Source organism: Capricornis sumatraensis, chromosome 13 (assembly GCF_032405125.1).
Source record: "Capricornis sumatraensis isolate serow.1 chromosome 13, serow.2, whole genome shotgun sequence".
Taxonomy (NCBI): Eukaryota; Metazoa; Chordata; class Mammalia; order Artiodactyla; family Bovidae; genus Capricornis; species Capricornis sumatraensis.
Genome location: NC_091081.1, coordinates 62435144 through 62459373, shown reverse-complemented (window position 1 = coordinate 62459373; position 24230 = coordinate 62435144). Strand labels below are relative to the sequence as shown.

At 42.1% G+C, this 24230-nt stretch overlaps 1 protein-coding gene across 1 annotated transcript in view; it reads left to right on the top strand.

The window, feature by feature from the left end:
* IL20RA (interleukin 20 receptor subunit alpha) overlaps positions 1 to 2013 on the top strand; it is a 32880-nt gene extending 30867 nt beyond the window's left edge. Inside the window, exon 7 of the mRNA XM_068985293.1 lies at positions 1222 to 2013. Coding sequence (XP_068841394.1) covers positions 1222 to 2013 — 792 coding nt within the window. The remainder of the gene's footprint in view (positions 1 to 1221) is intronic.
* The last annotated feature ends 22217 nt before the right edge of the window (positions 2014 to 24230 follow it).

Here is a 24230-nt window from a genome sequence, read left to right as displayed (position 1 = left end):
AGGGCTGAGCGAATTTTAACAAAAATTATTTCTTTGGGAATTATGAAAATACATGTTCATACGTACATGATACATACGTGCATTTCTGTTCTATTTTAAAACATTTCTATTGTTCTGCCTTCATTTAGGTTTCAGAGTTAGCTTTTTAATGAGACAGGGAGACCTTTCCTAGAAGGAAAAGGCACAGGAGAACTGACCATGTGTGGCTTTTTGAAACCAAAGCTTTCATAACAGAATGATGTTGGAGTTCCTTTTTCCAGTTAAATGAAATCCCATCATAGTGTGAACAATGAGAACTGGAACGTAATTCATGGTCAACAGTCTAAATTGGCACTGTCCACGTATCTCCAGCAAAATGTTAATCTTAAGTTTCCTCCCATGATCTAGAGTTTCTCCATCTGCTATGAACTGGCAGGTGAATTCCCGATTTTAGCCCTATTATAGCATAGTGTAGGGGGGCAGTTAGTTAAACCATCTCTAGTCATGTGCTTAGTTCCCTTTTTACACCTAGTTTTCATACCCTTCCACATTTCCTGTCCAGAGTATATGCAGAAAAGAGCTGGTGGCCCAGAGGACGGTTTATTGATAAATACATTTAAACTGTAATTAGAGCTTCCCTGGTGGTTCAGGTGGTAAAGAACCTGCCTGCAATGCAGGAGACCTGGGTTCGATCTCTGGCCCAGGAAGATCCCCTGGAGAAGGGAATGGCTACCCACTCTAATATTCTTGCCTGGAGAATCCCAGAGGAGTTTGGCAGGCTACAGTCCATAAGGTCACGAAGAGTGGGATACAACTGAGTGACTTTCACTTTCAAACTGTAATTAACAAAGGAATTTCAAAACCTCTATTTGTTTTCACCTCTCCGGACACAGCAGGAATTCTGATTTTACAGAATTTTAAAATGAGGCTCTAGAATTGAAATAACCCCCTTGAGTGCCCTGAGCCAATTAGAGGAAGGGGCAATCACACCCTGACCTTTGGATTAGATCGGGACCGCCCAGGGAACCACTTTTCACTGCCGTGTGCATCTTATGCAACTTGGGTCCCTTGGGTCCAAGTGAGGGAGGTTTCCTGTGTGTTCCAAGCATAACTTTCACTTTCATGAGTTGATAAGTATAGGCCTTTAAAACTATATGGGGACAGTATAAATTCTAACTAACAGCTGCTTTTAATGTCTCTGTAAAGTGAAAAGATGAAAACCATTCTCTTTTCTCTTTTTAGGTTTTGATTTATGGAAATGAATTTGACAAAAGATTTTTTGTACCTACTGAAAAAATTGTGATTAACTTCATCACCCTCAATATTTTGGAGGATTCTAAAACTTCTCCCAAGGATATAAGTGTAATGGAAAAAAGTAGTGATGCATCAGACCTGAATGAGCCCATCGAGGACCAGGAAGCCCACTGGGAGGATGTGGAGGTGGAACACCTGGGCTATGTGTCACATGTGGTGGACATTGTGTATGACTTTGAGAAAAGCTCCAAAGGGACTTCCTTAACCCAGCAAGAGCCACCCGGCAGAACAACGCCCATGGATAAAACAGTCATTGAATATGAATATGATGTAAGAAGTAGTGACATTTCTGTGGGGCCTAGAGGACAGGAGTTCAATTTGCAGGAGGAGGTGTCCCTACAAGGAAAGATATTTGAACAACAGGCAACTTTAGCAGACTTGGGTCCACAAACACTGCTGTGTTCATATACCCCTCAGCTCAGAGACTTGGACCACCTGCGGCAGGGGCATGTGGACACAGAGGAGGCCCCAGAGGAGGAGCCATCCACCACGCTCGTTGATTGGGACCCTGAGACTGGCAAGCTGTGTATACCGTCATTACCCAGCTTTCAACATGACCCAGAGGGATGTGGGCATCCTGAATCTGAGGGCCTCGGGGAGGAGGGCCTCTTATCTAGACTCTATCAGGATCGAGCTCCAGACAAGGCACCGGAAGAAAACGGAGCCTATCTCATGCAATTTATGGAAGAATGGGGATTATATGTACAGATGGAAGATTAACCCTCAAATGGCCCTTTGCCAGACTTCTACTGTTACAAAACATGTCAGTGCAGGGAAGTGACCCAAGAATAAAACACCTGAGATAGAAGTTTACTCAGATTTCTGTGTCAGTGAGAATCACTTATTTCTTTTATTTTCACAGCACTTGTTTAGTTCTGCCTCATATGGGTGATTTAGTCATGCATGGGGGTCTCCTGCACCAATGGTGGGCACCCAGAGTGCAGGGGCTGACCCTCCTCGTACCCAGTAAACATTCAAAAATGTTGACCAAACTGGTCAGAATTTATTCAGGTGGGTATACTGTAGTCTTCTTATTTATGGTTTTCTAACACTTGTACAGTTTTTCCTGGGCCTTTACCAACTGTGAAAGTGAGAGCGAAAGTGTTAGTCACTCAGTCATGTCCAGCTCTTTGCAACTCCGTGGGCCGTAGCCTGCCAGGGTCCTCTGTCCATGGAATTCTCCAGGCAAAATATTGGAGTGGATAGCCATTCTCTTCTACAGGGGGTCTTCCTGACCCAGGGATTGAACCCAAGTCTCCTGAATTGCAGGCAGATATTTTATCATCTGAACCATCAGGGAAGCCCCTACCAAGTGTATAGCATATAAAAAACATTCCATGAAGATCATTCATTATACAAGTGTTACTTTTTTAGAATTTGGTTTGTTGCCCAAATGATGACATACTTACAACTTGCAAATACCTCTAAATGGGTGGGAAGTGGTCACATTTAAAGACCCTAACCCACTCTTTAATCATAATAATCCATGTTCAGAGTGAAGGAATCAGGCAGAGATCTTGAGGTCACATGATTTGGACTACATTAAGTGGATATATTAATACTTTAGGAGAAGTTCTGGAGTGTAAACATAAAGTGTTGTTATTATTTTATACTCAGAAAATATTGTCTCAATAACTTAGTGGGGGCTTTTTAGTAGGGAATTAACCTAAAAGAAAATGTCACATTTTATAATACTCTTACATTTATTTCTGGAAATGTGTTTTTCAAAAAGATATTTAGGTAGTCTATAAACCAAAACACATTCAGTAGCTGAGTCAGTTACCATTCAGTTCAGTTCAGTTCAGTTCAGTTCAGTCGCTCAGTTGTGTCCAACTCTTTGCAACTCCATGGACTGCAGCACGCTAGCCTTCCCTATCCCTCACCAATTCCTGGATCATGTTCTGACTCATGTCCATCAAGTCGGTGATGCCATCCAACCATCTCATCCTCTGTCATCCCTTATCCTCCTCCTTCAATCTTTCCCATCATCAGGGTTTTTTCCAATGAGTCAGTTCTTTGCATCAGGTGGTCAAAGTATTGGAGTTTCAGCTTCTGCATCAGTCCTTCCAGTTACTATTACAATATTAAATATTATATTTGAATGGACAGTGCCCCAGAGACTTTTTGGAATTTATGTGAATGAATATCCCATAACTACATAATCTTAAAATCAGTAAATAAAGACATACTAAAGAAATGTTGAGTTAATATGTAAGGGAGAGTGTATTAAAATTTTGACATAGTTTACTGTGAGAATGAAACTATATCATAAAACAATACCAACCTTGTTAAATTTCAGTAACCATTCCCACCTCCTTCACTAGAAAATAAAATTCAGTATTAACACTGTGTTAAAATATGACAGAATCTTGTCAAGTTGAGCCATATAAAATTATTCATATTTGACCTGCAGAGACAACAATTTCTTCTAATTTATCTTAATGTATGTTTGTTTTAATCATGAACTCATGATCCACTGATGCTCTTTCAGGAAAACAGATAATATCCATATTTTCTTATTTATGTTCTTGGCACAGACAGAAAACCCTGGATTCTGAAGTCATGGTCTTTTGACATTGTCCACAAATCCAAACAGCTTCTGATCTAGCGATTTAATTTAGAGCATAATTCTATTAACCAGAGTGTCCTGTTCTTCTCAATCTTTGTAAAAATGATGCTGCTAGTTTTGAAGAACAAATGCATTATTACATAAATATGTAAGAGAGAGTGTATGAAAGATTTGACATAATATACTGTGGGAACGAACGTATATCATAAAACAATACTATCCTAGTTAAATTCCATTAGCTATTCCCTTCTCCTTCACCATTTGCTTCAAAACAGGCAGCCAGTTTTGAAGAACAAATTTATTACTATTATAAAGGAAGTTCAGGAGTGGGAAAGAATGAGTTGTTATTAAGAGCAAAAAGAAAATAAAGTGATTGATGATTGTTTGCTTTATTAATTTCATTCACAAAATATTGAGCATCTACTGTGTCCTACAACGTGCTCATTGTAGGGAGGATAACAACAACCTTAGGGTTATTTTAAGGATGAAAAAGCCTTAGAACATTTAAAGCACTTAGAACAGTGCCCAGCACATAGTGAGTGTAATGTGTTTGTTATCATCAGTGAAAGTGTTAGTCGCTCAGTTGTGTCTGACTCTGCAACTCCCTGGACTGGGGCCCACCAGGTTCCTCTGTCCATGGAATTATCCAGGCAAGAATCCTGGAGTGGGTTGTCATTTCCTTCTCCATGTTATCATTAGTAACTTCCAAAACATGTGCTTAGCATCAAGAAGACAAGCCATTTAGACGTATGACTGCTTTGATTCAAAAGCAGAGCTTGCCTCCCTGTGTTTCTCTTCCCTAAAAGTACAATAGTAATTTGCTTCCTACATTGTGCCTTCAGATTGAAATCCATCTGTGGTTTTGTAAAAGGGAATCTAATTCTGAGTTGCTTTTGCAGCTCTTGTCATTCTGAGCGTATCAGAAGTATTGAGCCTTTGTAAAACTTTGTTTCTTCAGTACTTTGCAATATACACACACACATATACATATTCAAATGTGAGCATATGGTAGGCATGTCTTGTGGGGGAAAGGTGGCGCATTCTTTGATTTAGCGCACCTGTGTGGGTGGCAGCCATCCTGCTTCCTGTTACCTCTGTGACCACAGCCTCAGCAACTCGGAGAAGCCATCCTCTGGGGCCTCAGCAGATTCCATTCCTAGGACTGAGGTCCCAAGGGAGCTGGGAAGTTGAGGTTTCAGAATCTTGGACCAGCGCTTTCATCCTTTCCCCAGCTGTTCATCAGTTTTAGGATTTCACACACCTCTTCTACATCAGATGGTCTTTCCTCATGAAAACTCCTGCTGATGGCTCTGTGTCCACACCCCATAAATTCTAAACAACTGGGTTAATAAAAACATGCTCACTACAAAGCGAGTGAGACCTAGTGCCAATACCGCACATGGGAAGGAAGTAGGTGAAGAGGGCATTTCCCCCTCAGCCTACAATGCAGACAAGATCAGATGCCCCCAGGCTGAACTCATCTCAGAGGGAAATCGGTGCAGGGTAAAATTGCTTATACAGCCCAGAGCACAAGTCTGTGCAGCATGGTAAATCTAATGAGAACATCAAATAGAGGGCTCCATCAGTGTGGATCGGTGCACCTGGCTCATAAATCAAATTCTCTCTGGCCCACACACTACCACCCCCGTGTCTTGAGATGAATTTTTGCTAAATTATCTTGAGAAGAACTTTTTTTCTATTTCCTTTGTGATTCCCCACATTGTATCTTCCATAAATCTTCTATCTATGGTGTTTTTTTTAAAGACTTTGCTCAAAAACTTAGGCCTATAATTTGTAGATAAATAATGCAATAAATTAGGAGTTTCAGATTAACATATACACACTACTATATATAAAATAGACGACCAACAAGGACTCTGTAGCACAGGGAACTCTATTCAATATTTTCTATGGGAAAGGCATTCTGTATTCTATATGGGAAAGGCATCTGAAATGTGTATGTATAACTGAATCACTTTGCTGTACACCGTGTTGTAAATCGACTATACCCCAATATAAAATAAAAGTTAAATTAAAAATAAATGCATTAAAATTTTTAATTAAAAAAGAAGAGTTTGACTACACACAAATTACCAGCAAGGTACATTACTATTTAGTTTCAAGCAGCCTATTAGCTAGTTGCAGTGTTTCTCCCAAAAAGAATCCTACTGAACTCTCTCATAACTTCTTTTCACTCACTCAAAAATATGTATCTGTCTTAACTATACTTAGATTAACTTTATGAAGCACCAATCTTATTCAAACTAGAACTGTTGAAATGACAGATGATGAATTATTTTTTCTGAACTTAACGCTTTAAATTTTTTTCAGTCAAATAGCAACCAAAAGTTGGCGTTATTAAGAGCAACATGATGTGAATCCTTTAAAGATAACTGAACCTCTCCAAAATGTTTTTCCTGGAAATCACCGCCTCTGCAAAGTGGCTGGTGACTATTGGATGGTCATTTACCTTTCCTTTGAGGTGCTGGACTCTGTTGTGCTTAATTTTTACCACTTTTCCTCTTAAAGTCTTTAGGATCTCCAGTGATAGGTCCTAGAAGGCAATCTTGGCTTTTTAGGGTTTCATTCATGTTTATCACTGATTTTCCTCCAGATTTGCTTGTCTGTAGCAGCAGCAAGATTTCTTTTCTACTTTGCTAGTTTTAGACGTTAACAAATCTTCCAGTTGGTTTTCATTTCTGAAAGCCAGTAAAGATGTAGGGTTAAGGTCCTGAGAACATTGCTTCATCCAAAGCTCCCTTCCTGGAGGGGTGAAGGCTAAGGGGTTGCTTTGTGTTTATGCCGGTTGAAGGAGGCTTCTTCTGTCCTCAGGCAAGGCTGCCTCTCTTGGGCTCTCCTACAACTCTATCTCTGGCACTTTGCTAAATTTGGAAGCAGATGAGGTATCTTCTCCACTTCTCAACAGATTTCTTTTGGTATCTCAATCTGTCATTCTCTGGATTAAGTGGTATTTGAAGGCTTCCCACCAATTCAGACGAGGGACATATGGCTCATGTTTGTGTTTTCACACCCAGGCCACTGAGACGATGAACGCTGCTGGGGATAAATACCATCTGCCATTCGCCCGTCCCTGAAACTGACTTCTGCGGGATGTATGAATTAGACACTGCTCTGAGAGGTCTCACAGAGCTAAGATAGTTATGACAGTTTATTCTTCCTTCTCATGAAGTGCATTCTTCCCCAATTTGAAATTGATTTGAAATTGCAGACCCTTCAGAACATTTGATGTGAGAGTGGAAAATTTTAATCCTAACTGCCCCCCGCCAAAGGAGGCATGGATATTGGATCTTCATTCAATTTGTCAAATTTGTGCTTCTAAAAGAATCTGGCAGCATTTGAGAAACAAAGCAATATAGGGACTGTCGACTGAAAAAAATTAGAGAACCTAGAGGTTAAGATTTATATTTTATTTGACAGACCTTCTGAGGACTTAAGCCTGGGAGGCAGTCTCTCAGGTAACTCTGAGGGGCTGCTCCAAAGAGGTAAGGAAGGAGCCAGGATATGCAGAGTTTTTGCACCAAAAATATCGGTCACAGAATATCGAGGAGTGTTCTCTGTGCTATACAGTAGATCCTTGTTGGTTCTCTATTTTAAATGTAACAGTGTGTACATATCAATCTCAACTCCCAATCTATCCCAACCTATTGAACACTGCTCAGTATTCTGTAATAATCTAAATGGGAAAAGTATTTGAAAAAAATAGATACATGTATCAGTTCAGTTCAGTCACTCAGTCGTGTCCGACTCTTTGCGACCCCATGAATCACAGCACAGCAGGCCTCCCTGTCCATCACCAACTCCCGGAGTTCACTCAGACTCACGTCCATCACATCGGTGATGCCATCCAGCCATCTCATCCTCTGTCGTCCCCTTCTCCTAATGCACCCAATCCTTCCCAGCATCAGGGTCTTTTCCAGTGTAGGTATAACCAAATCACTTTTCTGTACACCTAAAACTAACACAACATTGTTATTAAATATTCTTCAATATGAATAAATCTTAAAAAACAGAACATCAAAAGACTACTGATCATTAAAGAAAAACAGATGTCTCAAATTAATGAATTTAGAATTTTTCCGTGTCTGGGAAGATGCAAAAGGCTAGGCTCCTTGAAATCACTCCTTTGGTATTCACCTTAACTATCTAGTGGAGAAGGAAATGGCAATTCACTCCAGTACTATTGCCTGCAAAATCCCACAGACAGAGGAGCCTGGTAGGCTACAGTCCATGGGGTCGCAAAGAGTCAGACATAACTAAGCGACTTCACTTCACTTCACTTAACTATCTAGGGCCAGTATCCTACTTTTCTCCATCCTGAAACCCCTCTTCATGCACCATCGGGATATGGCAGGCAATGTTTTAATCCACATTGCGTGTATGCACACACACTAAATAGCTTCAGTTCAGTTCAGTTCAGTCGCTCAGTCGTGTCCAATTCTTTGCAACCCCATAGACTGCAGCACGCCAGGCCTCCCTGTCCATCACCAACTCCAGGAGTCTACCCAAACTCATATCCATTGAGTCAGTGATACCATCCAACCATCTCATCCTCTGTCATCCCCTTCTCCTGCCCTCAATCTTTCCCAGCATCAGGGTCTTTTCAAATGAGTCAGCTCTTCACATAAGGTAGCCAAAGTATTGGAGTTTCAGCTTCAACATCAGTCCTTCCAATGAACACCCAGGACTGATCTCCTTTAGGATGGACTGGTTGGATCTCCTTGCAGTCCAAGGGGCTCTCAAGAGTCTTCTCCAACACCACAATTCAAAAGCATCAATTCTTTAGCCCTCAGCTTTCTTTACAGTCCAACTCTCACATCCATACATGACCACTGGAAAAACCATAGCCTTGACTAGACGGACCTCTGTTGACAAAGTAGTGCCTCTGCTTTTGAATATGCTGTCTAGGTTGGTCATAACTTTCCTTCCAAGGAGTAAGCATCTTTCAATTTCATGGCTGCAGTCACCATCTGCAGTGATTTTGGAGCCAAAAAAAATAAAGTCTGACACTGTTTCCACTGTTTCCCTATCTAATCGCCATGAAGTGATGGAACCAGATGCCATGATCTTCGTTTTCTGAATGTTGAGCTTTAAGCCAACTTTTTCACTCTCCTCTTTCACTTTCATCAAGAGGCTTTTTAGCTCCTCTTCACTTTCTGCCATAAGGGTGGTGTCATCTTCATATCTGAGGTTATTGATATTTCTCCCAGCAATCTTGATTCCAGCTTGTGCTTCATCCAGCCCAGCATTTCTCATGATATTCTCTGCATAGAAGTTAAATAAGCAGGGTGACAATATACAGCCTTGTCGTACTCCTTTTCCTATTTGGAACCAGTCTGTTGTTCCATGTCCAGTTCTAACTGTCGCTTCCTGACCTGCATATAGGTTTCTCAAGAGGCAGGTCAGGTGGTCTGGTATTCCCATCTCTCAGAATTTTCCACAGCTTCAGTCATGTCCAACTCATTGTGGACAGACTATAGCTCTCCAGGCTCCTCTGTCCATGGAATTTTCCAGGCAAGAATACTGGAGTGGGTTGCCATGCCCTCCTCCAGGGGACTTTCCTGACCCAGGGATCAAATCTGTGTCTCTGATGTCTTCTGCAGTGGCAGGCAGGTTCTTGCCACTAGCACCACCTGGGAAGCCACATTACCTTTGGAAATTTATTTAACTTTTGGGGACCAAGTTCCCTCATCTGTGAAGCGGGCATAATAATTGTCCATACCTGCTAGAGTTGTGGGAGGTTTAAGGAATCAATATAACGACAGTTTTTAGAAGAGTGCCTGACACAAACTGAGTGTGTTAATCTATTAGTGGGAGAAAGATGTGGAAATGAAGGAACCATACATCTACATGCCAACCTGAGTGAAACTCACAAGCATGTGGCACAAAAAAAGAGTGATTTTTAGAAGAATATACAGAGCATAAATCCATTTACATAACACCTCAAAACACAGAATTAAACACTAGTCATATATACACAGTAAAACTATAAAGAAAGCCAAAGAAATGATTAACATGAAGCGAAGTTTAGAATCATAGATACCCTCAGGGACTGAAAATCCAGGGAGCCCATGGAGCTCATGGGGATTCAGTGGAATTATTAGCAGGCTCCTTAAACACGGTAGAGACAAGGTATTCTTCTTTAAACTGTGCATGCATATTATATATGCCCTACTGCTAAGTCGCTTCAGTCATGTCCGACTCTGCGTGACCTCACAGACAGCAGCCCACCAGGCTCCCCCATCCCTGGGATTCTCCAGGCAAGAACACTGGAGGGGGTTGCCATTTCCTTCTCCAATGCATGAAAGTGAAAAGGGAAAGTGAAGTCGCTCAGTCGTGCCCGACTCTTAGCAACCCCATGGACTGCAGCCTACCAGGCTCCTCCATCTATGGGATTTTCCAGGCAAGAGTTATTATATTTAATAAAGAAAAACAGTGGAACCCCAAAGCCCCTGTAGTCATGTATGGATGTGAGAGTTGGACTGTAAAGAAAGCTGAGAACTGAAGAATTAATGCTTTTGATCTGTGGTGTTGGAGAAGACTCTTGAGAGTCTCTTGGACTGCAAAGAGATCAGACCAGTCAATCTTAAAGAAATCAGTCCTAAATATTTATTGGAAGACTGATGCTGAAGCTGAAACTCCAATACTTTGACCACCTGATGCAAAGAACTGAGTCATTGAAAAAGACCCAGATTCTGGGAAAGATTGAAGGTAGGAGGAAAAGGGGACAACAGAGGGTAAGATGGTTGGATGCCATCACCAACTCAATGGACATGAGTTTGAGCAAGCTCTAGGAGTTGATGATGGACAGGGAAGCCTGGCGTGCTGTAGTCCATGGGGTCACAGAGTCAGACACCATTGAGCGACTGAACTGAAAGCCCCTCAATTTTGTTTCATTCTCATAGGTTCCATAACTTGTGTCAGCTTTGTATCATTGGTAAAGCCATTTGGAATGATGTGAGCTGTCAGACATTTTCCCTTGCAAGTCAGAAACAAGTATTTTATGGCCATATTCTGTTTACAAAGCTTCTTGGTTTCCCAAGATTTGATTATGTCTTAAAATTCTGAACAGAAAACAACTGTTGACAGATTGGTCATTGGATTTCTGTGCCCAGTGAAGGACGTGCCCTGAAAACCTTGGCTTGACTGAGAACTTCCATTATTCAAAAAGTGAATACCGAAGCCCTGACAGGAAGTGAGGAGGACATGGGATTCACATGACCTTTTGAAATGCAAGCACTTCTCTGGCTCACAGGTGACAAACAGTTAATGTCTCAGACAGGCTGGCAGTCCCACTGACAAAAATTACATAGTGTAAACATATCCCTTCCTTATGAAGCAGCTAGTAGTTGATCTCTGCTGATGTTAGTATGCAGGGAAGAAGGATTAGGCCTTTCAAAGGCTCTGCCTTTACACTGCAGCTCACTGCTCCTTTCTATAATAAGCTTGCCTTGGTTACACATGCTTAGTGACCATTGGCAAATAAAATGTGTTTGCTTTTCCTAACTCCCCATATTTCCTGCCAGCCTGTTACTAGCAGCTTCGAGAATGAAAGATTTGCAAAATTGCAGGTTTAAACCACACTTTCGAATGGAAACACCTTTCATCCAGCCATAATGATGAACGTAAAACATTTAACTTTCCCCCAAACAAGGTATAAACAGAAGTATAATTAAGACATGTGCTAATATTTCTTCTTAGCAACCCACATCACCTAAACCTCAGTCTCAAGAATCTAGAGCACATGTTCCTCTGTAGCTGTTGTTCAGTTGCTAAGACTCTTTGCGACCCCATGGACTGCAGCTCGCCAGGCTTCCCTGATCCTCAACATCTCCTGGAGTTTGCCCAAGTTCATGTCCGTTGATTCAGTGATGCCATCCCACCATCTCATCCTCTGTGGCCCTCTTCTCCTTCTGCCTGAGCATCACATTTTAACAAAGGATTGAACAACCAGAAAGCATCTCAGAGTGGGTCCAATAGCAAAGATATAAGGGGAAATGGATGTGAGTTTGAGTGAACTCTAGGAGATGGTGATGGACAGGGAGGCCTGGCATCCTGCAATTCATGGGGTCACAAAGAGTCAGACATGACTGAGCAACTGAACTGAACTGAACTGAAGGGGAAATGTGGATGGAATCCAGGATTTAGTAAAGTCCTAACAGCTGCCACATGGAAGGACTTTCCTATGAATGAGGACATTAGCCATGTGTTTCTTGCTTAAAGAATGAAATTCAGTTCAGTTCAGTTCAGTCAGTTCAGTTGCTCAGTCGTGACTGACTCTTTGCAACCACATGAATCGCAGCACGCCAGGCTTCCCTGTCCATCACCAACTCCTGGAGTTCACTCAGATTCACATCCATCGAGTCAGTGATGCCATCCAGCCATCTCATCCTCTGTCATCCCTTTCTCCTCCTCCCCCAATCCCTCCCAGCATCAAAGTCTTTTCCAATGAGTCACCTCTTCGCATGAGGTGCCCAAAGTACTGGAGTTTCAGCTTCAGCATCATTCCTTCCAAAGAAATCCCAGGGCTGATCTTCTTCAGGATGGACTGGTTGGATCTCCTTGTGGTCCAAGGGACTCTCAAGTCTTCTCCAACACCACAGTTCAAAAGCATCGATTCTTCGGCGCTCAGCCTTCTTCACAGTCCAACTCTCACATCCATACATGACCACTGGAAAAACCATAGCCTTGACTAGACAGACCTTAGTCGGCAAAGTAATGTCTCTACTTTTGAATATGCTGTCTAGGTTGGTCATAACTTTTCTACCAAGGAGTAAGCATCTTTCAATTTCATGGCTGCAGTCACCATCTGCAGTGATTTTGGAGCCCAAAAAAATAAAGTCTGACACTGTTTCCACTGTTTCCCCATCTATTTCCCATGAAGTGATGGGACCAGATACCATGATCTTAGTTTTCTGAATGTTGAGCTTTAAGCCAACTTTTTCACTCTCCTCTTTCACTTTCGTCAAGAGGCTTTTTAGCTCCTCTTCACTTTCTGCCATAAGGGTGGTGTCATCTGCATATCTGAGGTTCTTGATATTTCTCCCGGCAATCTTGATTCCAGCTTGTGCTTCTTCCAGCTCAGCGTTTTTCATGATGTATTCTGCATATAAGTTAAATAAGCAGGGTGACAATATACAGCCTTGTCATACTCCTTTTCCTATTTGGAACCAGGCTGTTGTTCCATGTCCAGTTCTAACTGTTGCTTCCTGACCTGCATACAGAATTCTCAAGAGGCAGGTCAGGTGATCTGGCATTCCCACCTCTTGAAGAATTTTCCACAGTTTATTGTGATCCACACAGTCAAAGGCTTAGGCATAGTCAATAAAGCAGAAATAGATGTTTTTCTGGAATTCTCTTGCTTTTACCATGATTCAGCGGATGTTGACAATTTGATCTCTGGTTCCTCTGCCTTTTCTAAAACCAGCTTGAACATCAGGAAGTTCACGGTTCATGTATTGCTGAAGCCTGGCTTGGAGAATTTTGAGCATTACTTTACTAGCGTGTGAGATGAGTGCAATTGTGCAGTAGTTTGAGCATTCTTTGGCATTGCCTTTCTTTGGGATTGGAATGAAAACTGACCTTTTCCAGTCCTGTGGCCACTGCTGAGTTTTCCAAATTTGCTGGCATATTGAGTGCAGCACCTTCACAGCATCATCTTTCAGGATTTGAAACAGCTTAACTGGAATTCCATCACCTCCACTAGACTTGTTCATAGTGATGCTTTCTAAGGCTCACTTGACTTCACATTCCAGGATGTCTGGCTCTAGATGAGTGATCACACCATCGTGATTATCTGGGTTGTGAGATCTTTTTTGTACAGTTCTTCTGTGTATTCTTGTCACCTCTTCTTAATATCTTCTGCTTCCCTTAGGTCCATACCATTTCTGTCCTTGATCGAGCCCATCTTTGCATGAAATGTTCCCTTGGTATCTCTAATTTTCTTGAAGAGATCTCTAGTGTTTCCCATTCAGTTGTTTGCCTCTATTTCTTTGCACTGATCACTGAAGAAGGCTTTCTTATCTCTTGCTATTCTCTGGAACTCTGCATTCAGATGCTTATATCTTTCCTTTTCTCCTTTGCTTTTCACTTCTCTTCTTTTCACAGCTATTTGTAAGGCCTCCTCAGACAGCCAGTTTGCTTTTTTTGCATTTCTTTTCCATGGGGATGGTCTTGATCCCTGTCTCCTGTACAATGTCATGAACCTCATTCCATAGTTCATCAGGCCCTCTATCTATCAGATCTAGGCCCTTAAATCTATTTCTCACTTCCACTGTATAGTCATAAGGGATTTGATTTAGGTCATACCTGAATGGTCTAGTGGTTTTCCCTACTTTCTTCAATTTAAGTCTGAATTTGGCAATAAGGAGTTCATGATCTGAGCCACAGTCAGCTCCTGGTCTTGTTTTTGTTGATTGTATAGAGCTTCTCCATCTTTGGCTGCACAGAATATAATCAGTCTGATTTCTGTGTTGACCATCTAGTGATATCCATGTGTAGAGTCTTCTTTTGTGTTGTTGGAAGAGGGTGTTTACTATGACCAGTGCATTTTCTTGGCAAAACTCTTAGTCTTTGCCCTGCTTCATTCTGCATTCCAAGGCCAAATTTGCCTGTTACTCCAGGTGTTTCTTGATTTCCTACTTTTGCATTCCAGTCCCCTATAATGAAAAGGACATCTTTTTTGGCTGTTAGTTCTAAAAGGTCTTGTAGGTCTTCATAGAACCATTCAACCTCAGCTTCTTCAGCATTACTGGTTGGGGCATAGACTTGGATTACCATGATATTGAATGGTTTGCCTTGGAGACTAACAGAGATCATTCTGTCGTTTTTGAGATTGCATCCAAGTACTGCATTTCAGACTCTTTTGTTGACCATGATGGCTACTCCATTTCTTCTGAAGGATTCCTGGCCGCAGTAGTAGATACAATGGTCATCTGAGTTAAATTCACCCATTCCAGTCCATTTTAGTTCAGTGATTCCTAGAATGTCAACATTCACTCTTGCCATCTCTTGTTTGACCACTTCCAACTTGCCTTGATTCATGGACCTGACATTCCAGGTTCCTATGCAATATTGCTCTTTATAGCATCGGACCTTGCTTCTATCACCAGTCACATCCACAGCTGGGTATTGTTTTTGCTTTGGCTCCATCCCTTCATTCTTTCTGGAGTTATTTCTCCACTGATCTCCAGTAGCATATTGGGCACCTACTGACCTGGGGAGTTCCTCTTTCAGTATCCTATCATTTTGCCTTTTCATACTGTTCATGGGGTTCTCAAGGCAAGAATACTGAAGTGGTTTGCCATTCCCTTCTCCAGTGGACCACATTCTGTCAGACTTCTCCACCATGACCTGCCCAACGTGGGTTGCCCCGCAGGCATGGCTTAGTGTCATTGAGTTAAACAATGCTGTGGTCCTAGTGTGATTAGATTGACTAGTTTTCTGTGAGTATGGTTTCAGTGTGTCTGCCCTCTGATGCCCTCTTGCAACACCTACCATCTTACTTGGGTTTCTCTCACCTTGGGTGTGGGGTATCTCTTCACGGCTGCTCCAGCAAAGCGCAGCCACTGCTCCTTACCTTGGATGAGGGGTATCTCCTCACCACCGCCCTTGCTGACCTTCAATGTGGGATGGCTCCTCTAGGCCCTCCTGCGCCTGTGCAGCCACCGCTCCTTGGACTTGAGTTTGCTCCTCCCAGCCGCCGCCCCTGGCCTCGGGCATGGGGTTGCTCCTCCCGGCAGCCGTCCCTGACCTCGGACGCGGGGTAGCTCCTCTTGGCTGCCGCCCTTCGGGCATGGGGTCCTCCCACCTTCTGCCCCTGACCTTGGACATGGGGTAGCTCTTCTCAGCAGCGCTTAGTGCGTCGTTCGCAGCCGCCTGCACTTAGTGCGTAGGACACATATTTGGGAGTTGCTAGAAGGCAGAGTTCAGTTCCAACGAAGAAAGGGCTTCCTGTAATTAAGTGGCAATTCTTAATTCATGACCATATGAGGTACTGAGATCTCTGTCACGGTTTACATTTTGAAAACGCTGCTTATACTACCTTCACGTGAATAAATCTTCATTGTTTTCATTTCAATTATCCAGAAAACTCAGCAGCATTTAGCACTGGAGTAGATGTTTCTTTGCTGGAAGCATCAGAGTAGGCTGGTAAATACAACTTAACCAGTATCTTACTGCACTCAAAGTCTCAGGTATGCCTAGATCTAAAAATTGTATTATTGTGCTTTTCCAACAACTAGAGAAAGTGAGAATTAAATGAACAGAGGTGGGAAGGAAGAGGGTACCTTCACAGTGCAGCAAATACCTGGGCATTGAAGGACACACTATACTTAGTTGGGAAAAGAATGTGAATAACTCCAAAATTATTCTCACAGGTTATTACTTAACCTCTAGAGTGTAAACTCCATGAAGGCAGGGGTTTTGATCTTCTTTTACTCTATGTTCCCAGCACCTAAAACAGTGTCTATGATATATTAGCTGCTCAATAAATATTTGCTAATGGAAAATATGAATAAATGGTTTTTAAAATTTATGTGAATTAGTGCCCAGATATAAAGGCAGTTTTGAAGAAAGGATAATATATTCAAGAAATGGTGTTGAACAATTAGACATCCACATGTAAAAAAAGATTCTAGACAAAAACTTTGCAGCTTTCACAAAAAATTAACTCAAAATAGAGCATAGACCTAAATGTAAAATGCAAAACTATAAAACTTCTAGAAGAAAACATAGTAGAATAGGTGACCTTGGGCTTAGCTCTAAGCTTTTAATTACAACAGCAAAACCACAATCCAGGAAGGGGTTCTTGGCTGAGAGAAGGACAAGTACTATGTCTCTGAGATGTACATGCACTTGCACTTTGAAGGGAAGGTCAGAAAGACGGCAGATGAACCAGGAGGAGCCTGGGAGAAGAGGAGGGCAGGGGGCACCTGAAGATCAGGAGCCTTTTCTTTTAATCTAGTTGATCAACAGAGTTGTGTTAATTTCTGATATATGGCAAAGTGATTAGGTTATCAATTCAATTCAGTCACTCAGTCATGTCCAACTCTTTGTGACTCATGGACTGCAGCACACCAGACTTCCCTGTCCATCACCAACTCCCAGAGCTTGCTCAAACTGAAATCCATCGAGTCAGTGATGCCATCCAACTATCTCATCCTCTGTTGTCCCCTTCTCCTCCTGCCTTCAATCTTTCCCAGCATCAGGGTCTTTTCAAATGAGTCAGCTCTCTGCATCAGGTGGCCAAAGTATTGGAGTTTCAGCTTCAGCATCAGTCCTTTCAATGAATATTCAGGACTGATTTCCTTTAGGATTGACTGATTGGATCTCCTTGCTGTCCAAGAGACTCTCAAGAGTCTTCTCCAACACCACAGGTCAAAAGCATCAATTCTTCAGTGCTCAGCTTTCTTTACAGTCCAGCTCTCGCATCCGTACATGACTACTGGAAAAACCATAGCTTTGACTAGATGGACCTTTGTCGGTAAAGTAATGCCTCTGTTCTGTTTTGTTTTGTTTTGTTTTGTTTTGTTTTTGATTCGCTGTCTAGGTTGATCATAGCTTTTCTTCCAAGGAGCAAGCATCTTTTAATTTCATGGCTGCAGTCACCATCTGTGGCGATTTTGGAGCCCCAGAAAATAAAGTCTCTTACTGTTTCCATTGTTTCCCCATCTATTTGCCATGAAGTGATGGGACCAGATGCTATGATCTTAGTTTTCTGAATGTTGAGTTTTAAATCAACTTTTTCACTCTCCTCTTTCACTTTTATCAAGAGGCTTTTAGTTCTTCTTCGTTTTCTGCCATAAGCATGATGTCATCTACATATGTGAGGTTATTAATATTTCTCCCAGCAATTTTGATTCCAGCTTGTGCTTCATCCAGCACAGCATTTCTCATGATGTACTCTGCATAGAAGTTAAATAAGCAGGGTGACAATATATAGTCTTGACATACTCCTTTTCCTATTTGGAACCAGTCTGTTGTTCCATGTCCAATTCTAACTGTTGCTTCCTGACCTGCACACAGATTTATCAAGAGGCAGGTAAGGTGGTCTGGTATTCCCATCTCTTGAAGAATTTTCCACACTTTGTTGTGATCCACATAGTCAAAGGCTTTGGTGTAGTCAACAAAACAGAAGTAGATGTTTTTCTGGAACTCTCTTGCTTTTTCAATGATCCAACAGATATTGGCAATTTGATCTCTGGTTCCTTTGCCTTTTCTAAATCCAGCTTCAACATCTGGAAGTTCACAGTTCACATACTGTTGAAGCCTGGCTTGGAGAATTTTAAGCATTACTTTGCTAGCATGTGAGATGCGTGTAGTTGCATGATAGTTTGAGCATTCTTTGGCATTGCCTTTCTTTGGAATTGGAATGAAAACTGACCTTTTTCAGACCTGCGGCCACTGCTGAGTTTTCCAAATTTGCTGGCATATTAAGTTCAGTACTTTCATGTATGGATGTGAGAATTGGACCATAAAGAAAGCTGAGAGCTGAAGAACTGATGCTTTTGAGCTGTGGTTTTGGAGAAGACTCTTGAGAGCCCCTTGGACTGCAAGGAGATCAAATCAGTCAATCCTTAAGGAAATCAGTCCTGAATATTCATTGAAAGGACTGATGCTAAAGCTGAAGCTCCAATACTTTGGCCACCTGATGTAAAGAACTGGCTCATTTGAAAAGACCCTGATGCTGGAAAAGATTGAAGGCAGGAGGAGATGAGGATGACTGAGAATGATGGCATCACCAACTCAATGGACATGAGTTTGAGCAGGCTCTGGGGGTTGGGGATAGATAGGGAAGCCTGGCATGCTGTAGTCCATGGAGTCTCCAAGAGTCAGATACAACTGAGTGACTGAACTTAACTGAACTGATGGGACTGGATGCCATGATCTTGGTTATTTGAATGTTGAGCTTTAAGCCAGTTTTTTCACTCTTCTCTTTCACTTTCATCAAGAGCCTCTTTAGTTCCTCATAGCTTTCTGCCATAAGGGTGGTGTCATCTGTATATCTGAGGTTATTGATATTTCTCCTGGCAATCTTGATTCCAGCTTGTGGTTCATCCAGCCCAGCATTTCACGTGATGTACTCTGCATATAAATTAAATAAGCAGAGTGATAATATACAGCCTTGACATTCTCCTTTCCCAATCTGGAACCAGAGGTCATGAGCAGACACATGGTCAAAAAGAAATTAGGTTCAGAAAATTCACTTTACAAAAATACTTCAACACAGGCACAAGCCTATAATTACATTCATCACTGCATTGACCATAAAAGGATTTTTAAATAATTTGAATTTTCATTAATAAAAGGTTGAGTTTGTTACAACCATACAAGGCAAAGCTAGGCAACCATTAGAATAAAGGAACATGTTCATATTATATTAAACAGGAAAATATTAAAAAGTGATGAAATGTATCACATTTTTACAAATATACATACATATTTTAAATATATATATTTATAAATATGCATATATAAATGCATTGTGTTTTTTCCTGCTCACATATTTTCTCATCTTCATTATGGTCATGTGTCAATTGTGACATTTTAACAAGTGTGGAAATTCTATTATGAGCATACTGACACTCTCTGTTACCAGATTACTCTCAGGAAGATGGAGACAGCTAGCGATTGCAATTTTAAAGACCAAAGAGTCACAGAAAAAGTAATTATGGTGAGAATTAAATGACTTGTATTGTTCCAATAATGTTATAAGGACAGGCACAGTGTATAAACTCAGACAGGAACATTTAAAAATGTAATTGAAATTAGGAAGTAAAACCAGATGAACACAGCAGAAGGTGAATCGTCCCAGGTGACATCTATTAGATTCGAAATTAGGAAACAACAGAGTTTTACCACCCCAGGAATTTTGATAGCTCTTCAATTCAGTCACACATAAAGGAGTTCATACAAACTTGTGAAACTTTAATCTTAACTGTTTAAAAGAACCAGAGTAAACTTTGTATTTGTCAGTGGGATGTTAGCTGAATATTTCAATACTGCTAGGTACCATGCTCACTTAGGAAGTCATATTTGGTTTGTGTAGAATCTAAAATGCAAATATATTGGAACAGCACGTACCCTAACCCTCAATAAGTCTGACTTTTAAACGGAATTCTAGGCTTGGTGGTAGGTATGATAGAAAGGAATTATGAATTTCAAAGTTCACAAGAATCTAGCAAAGACACTACATATCTGTAAGGTCAATGGCGAAGCGAAATATCTCTGAGTCACATCTGTGTTTCCAGGAAAAGTATAGAAATCATTGGTCTCCAAATTTAATTTGGAGACCCTGAGCAAAAGTTTAGACAGGCCCAGAATTTATATCAGAATGTGTAAACTCTTGCATGTCTTTGACAGAAAAGGTCCCTGCCTTTGGGTCATGGTGGGGCTTCCCTGGTGGCTCAGAAGGTGCTGGAGACCCGAGTTCAGTCCCTGGATTGGGAAGATCCCCTGGAGAAGGGAAATGGCAACCCACTCCAGTATTCTTGCCTAGAGAACATCATGGACAGAGAAGCCTGGCAGGCCATAGTCCATGGACTCACAAAGAGTCAGAGGCGACTGAGTGACTAACACTTTGGATCATACACGCGCCCTCAATTGCAGAACAGCCTAAGCCGTCTTCACATCCCTGGCGGATGCTCTGGCCTCTGCCAGCTTGAATTCCTCGCGGCTGTCAGGGTCAGAATTCTGAGAAAGCCGGGGGGCGGGGGCAGGGGGACGAATGGGGCGGGGTGGGGGGCGGCGAATGGGGCGGGGGGGCGGCGAATGGGGCGGGGGGGCGGCGAATGGGGCGGGGGGGCGGGTGAAGCAGCCGCGAGCAGGTGCAGCCTCCGCTGCCTCTTCCTCGGCTGGAGTCTGCCGCTCAGCTTCCAGGAAGGTGGGTGGTTCCGTGCGGGGAGTTAGCACACAGCAATTACGTCTTCCTTGAACTGCAGCATGCAAAGCCACTGACATTTATATCCAAAAATGGCTCATTCGGATCCCACAGCCTTCCCAGAGGAGAATCTGTCATGTCTTCATCACCCTCCACTAAGGGCAAGGAGCCGCTGTTAACAGGAGATTCCCTTCTCAGCGTGCCACCCCCCGTCCCCAACACACACACACTTGCATTCAGAAACCCAACAGGGTTTGGTCACTGTGCCCAGTGCTGCAGCCCCCAGATCCCCGCCTTTGCCTGTCTGTCTTAGGCCCCACCAGCTCTCGGGGTCAGCTCTGAGTTGACCGAGCCCTCCCTCTGGCAGGTGACCTCTGCTTAGGGAAATGCCAGGGAGAGGTCAGGAATGCCCCATCCCTCCTCGACCATGCTCTGTCCCCAGGAGCTAGGCTCTGCACCCTTTCATTGGTGGCCCGCTTTCCAGCTAAATGTTTCCAGAATGATTTCTCCACAGAGTGGTAGCTGAAGTGGAAAGGCTCACCTCTAGCTGGCAACTAGCCAGCAATACATACTGAACATCTTTCAGGTCTACAGACAATCCCAGTTGCTTTGGGGGTTTAAGCATGACTCCTCCAAAGAAGAGACGTAAAAAATAAGACATAAAGACCAAGCATGCCTACAGCCCTCTCTCATTTTAGTTAACACACCCATATCCTTGCAGTGGGATGCTTATCCAATCAGAGATTTTGCAGTGACAAAATCTGTTATTCAATCTCACAATTTGGCACTGTGATGGAATAAGCTATGTTTCATTCTTAAGGATGAGCATTCTTGAGAGTGTTTTTGGAAGTCAGTTTTCCTTGTGCAATGTGATTCTTGTTTTATCTTGTTTTTGTTTCTGCTTCAAAGCCAACCCAGATCTTATACCTGATTTTTTCAGACATATCCACCATGACTCACAGCTATTTGATAAAGGATAAAATGCTTCCATTTCTCAGGCTTAACTTTTCAAAATTAAACATTCAAATGAAAAAAATAGCATTGCTCCAGTAGATGTCAGTGATTAAACTCACAAAAACAGTTCTTTTCAGAGAAGCTCCATAATGTATCTAGACTGTTTCTTCCTTTCATCCAACCCTGACCTAATTCTGAGCTTTTTTTTTAATGCATCTTGACTTAATTAATTGTTTACAAATTCCTGCTCAGAGATGAGTTTATTTTCTGAATAGATACCCATGAGGAAACTTCTAGGGGTCAGGAAGGCTGAATGAGGTCCCCTTGCATTCAGGGAATGACAGCCTCCTACTGCACACCCATCCCTGGACCAGTGGGAATGCAGAGTGCCTGTGTGGCAACCCACTCCAGTATTCTTGCCTGGAGAACATCATGGACAGAAGAGCCTGGTGGGCTACAGCCCATGGGGTCACAAAGAGTTGCACACGACTGAGCAACTAACACTGTATTTCCTGAGATTGCACTGCCCGAGGTGGCACTGACCGCTCCCTCCAGACCCTGCAGTATCAGGGAGAGAATTGGTATAAAAGCCACTGGTAACCTAAGGAGATGGAAAGGCTACTTGCCAGGGTCTTCAGAAGATCTGATCCAACATGGCAAGATAGATTTTCAGTTCCCTTAAGGAAAATCTTGCTTGAAAGAAGAATATGTCTGGAGCCAACAGCTATCTGCTCAACCACGAAAGACATCTATTAATACAAATTTCCTCTGTTTTGTCTTACTCCCTAAAGGGAGATGACTAGAAAAGGTCAAAGTGATTCTGTTTCCTGTAATTCACATAAATAAGTTATTATTAAGCATCCACCATATTGGGGCATGGGGGACACCAGGACAAATGATGCATGTCCTACCCTCAAGGAACTTACAAGGACTTCGCTGTCTACCATCTGCTTCCAATGAAGTGTTTTATTCCCCAACACAGAAAATCACTACTAAATGGATTCCACACTTCCCTGACCTTCTGTCCTGACTCCCACGTCTTCATTTAAATTGTCAACTGTAATAAGGTGATGCCCTCGCTGGGGAGATTAGAGCCTCTCCCTGTGACTCCACACCAGCCAGGAACCTGAGAGCCATCCCTGACTTTCCCTTCTTCCTTACCTCTCCCATCCAATCAGTCATCCTGAACTGGAAATTCTGCCTCCATGACATTTCATGTCTCACGCATTTCTTCATTTCCACTGCCTCACTTGGGGCTTCTTCACATCTCACCTGAAACCACTTAAACGCATTCTGGCTCATAGCCCTGGGTTCACTCTTATTCAGCACTTAATCATTCGCCATACTATATCATAACATGGAGAAGGAAGTGGCAACCCACTCCAGTGTTCTTGCCTGAAGAATACCAGGGACAGAGGAGCCTGGTGGTCTGCTGTCTATGGGGTCGCACAGAGCCAGACACGACTGAAGTGACTTAGCAGCAGCATATTATAACAGCATTTTTACCTGACAGTCTTTATGCTGGATTATAAGCCCTTGAGGGCAGCCATTAGCTTTCAATCTCCATGTCCTGGACACTGAGCACAGTGACAGGCTAATAGGAGGCACTCAGCTTATGCTTATTAAATGCATGGGAGATGCTAAATGGATGCATGGGTGTACTAAATGTCTCCACACTACTGTGATTTTACTGTTTCTCCTCTTCAGTTTCCTCTCTGTTGCTAATAACCACTTTATCAATTTTAGCAGTATTTCTGCTTTTTATTCACTTATTTCCACTACCCTAATTAATTTTTGGTTTCAATCTGCTATGGGCTAGCAAACCAGAAAATCAAAGTTATTTAGAGAGTGTATAAAGTAAGAGTGAACAGGCCCTGACCAGGTCCCTCTTCTACATTTAAAGCAAATGAGCTTCAGTGCACTGATTCTGTGAGAGCTGTCTCAGCACCTCAGGGAACTTTGTTCCACTGCTGTGTTCCAGACGGCAGGAGTTGTCAATAATTCTGAAAGTTACCTAGAGGTAACTAAGATGAGACTGTATTAATCTTTTTGAAAATTGGTGACCTTTTAATTGATATAGAGTTGATTTACAATGTCGTGTTTTGGGTATATAGCAAAGTAATTCAGTTATGTTTATATATTTTTATAATTCTTTTATAAATTTATATTATTTTTATATAAAAAGAATACTGATATTCTTTTCCATTCTGGTCTATTACAGGATGTTGAATATAGTTTCCCGTGCTATACAGTAAGACCTTGTTGTTTATCTATTTTATATGTAGCAGTTTGTATCTACTAATCCCAAACTCCTCGTCTATGCCTCCCCCACCTTCTTTCACCTTTGGTCACCAGAAGTTTCTTTTCTATGTTTGTGAATTTGTTCCTGTTTTGCAAATAAGTTCATTGGTGCCGTTATTTTAGATTCCACATATAAGTGACATCATATGGTAATTGTCAGTAATCAATCATTTTAATTGGCACTTTTATTTCAGTAGTACTCTTTCAAATTTGCTT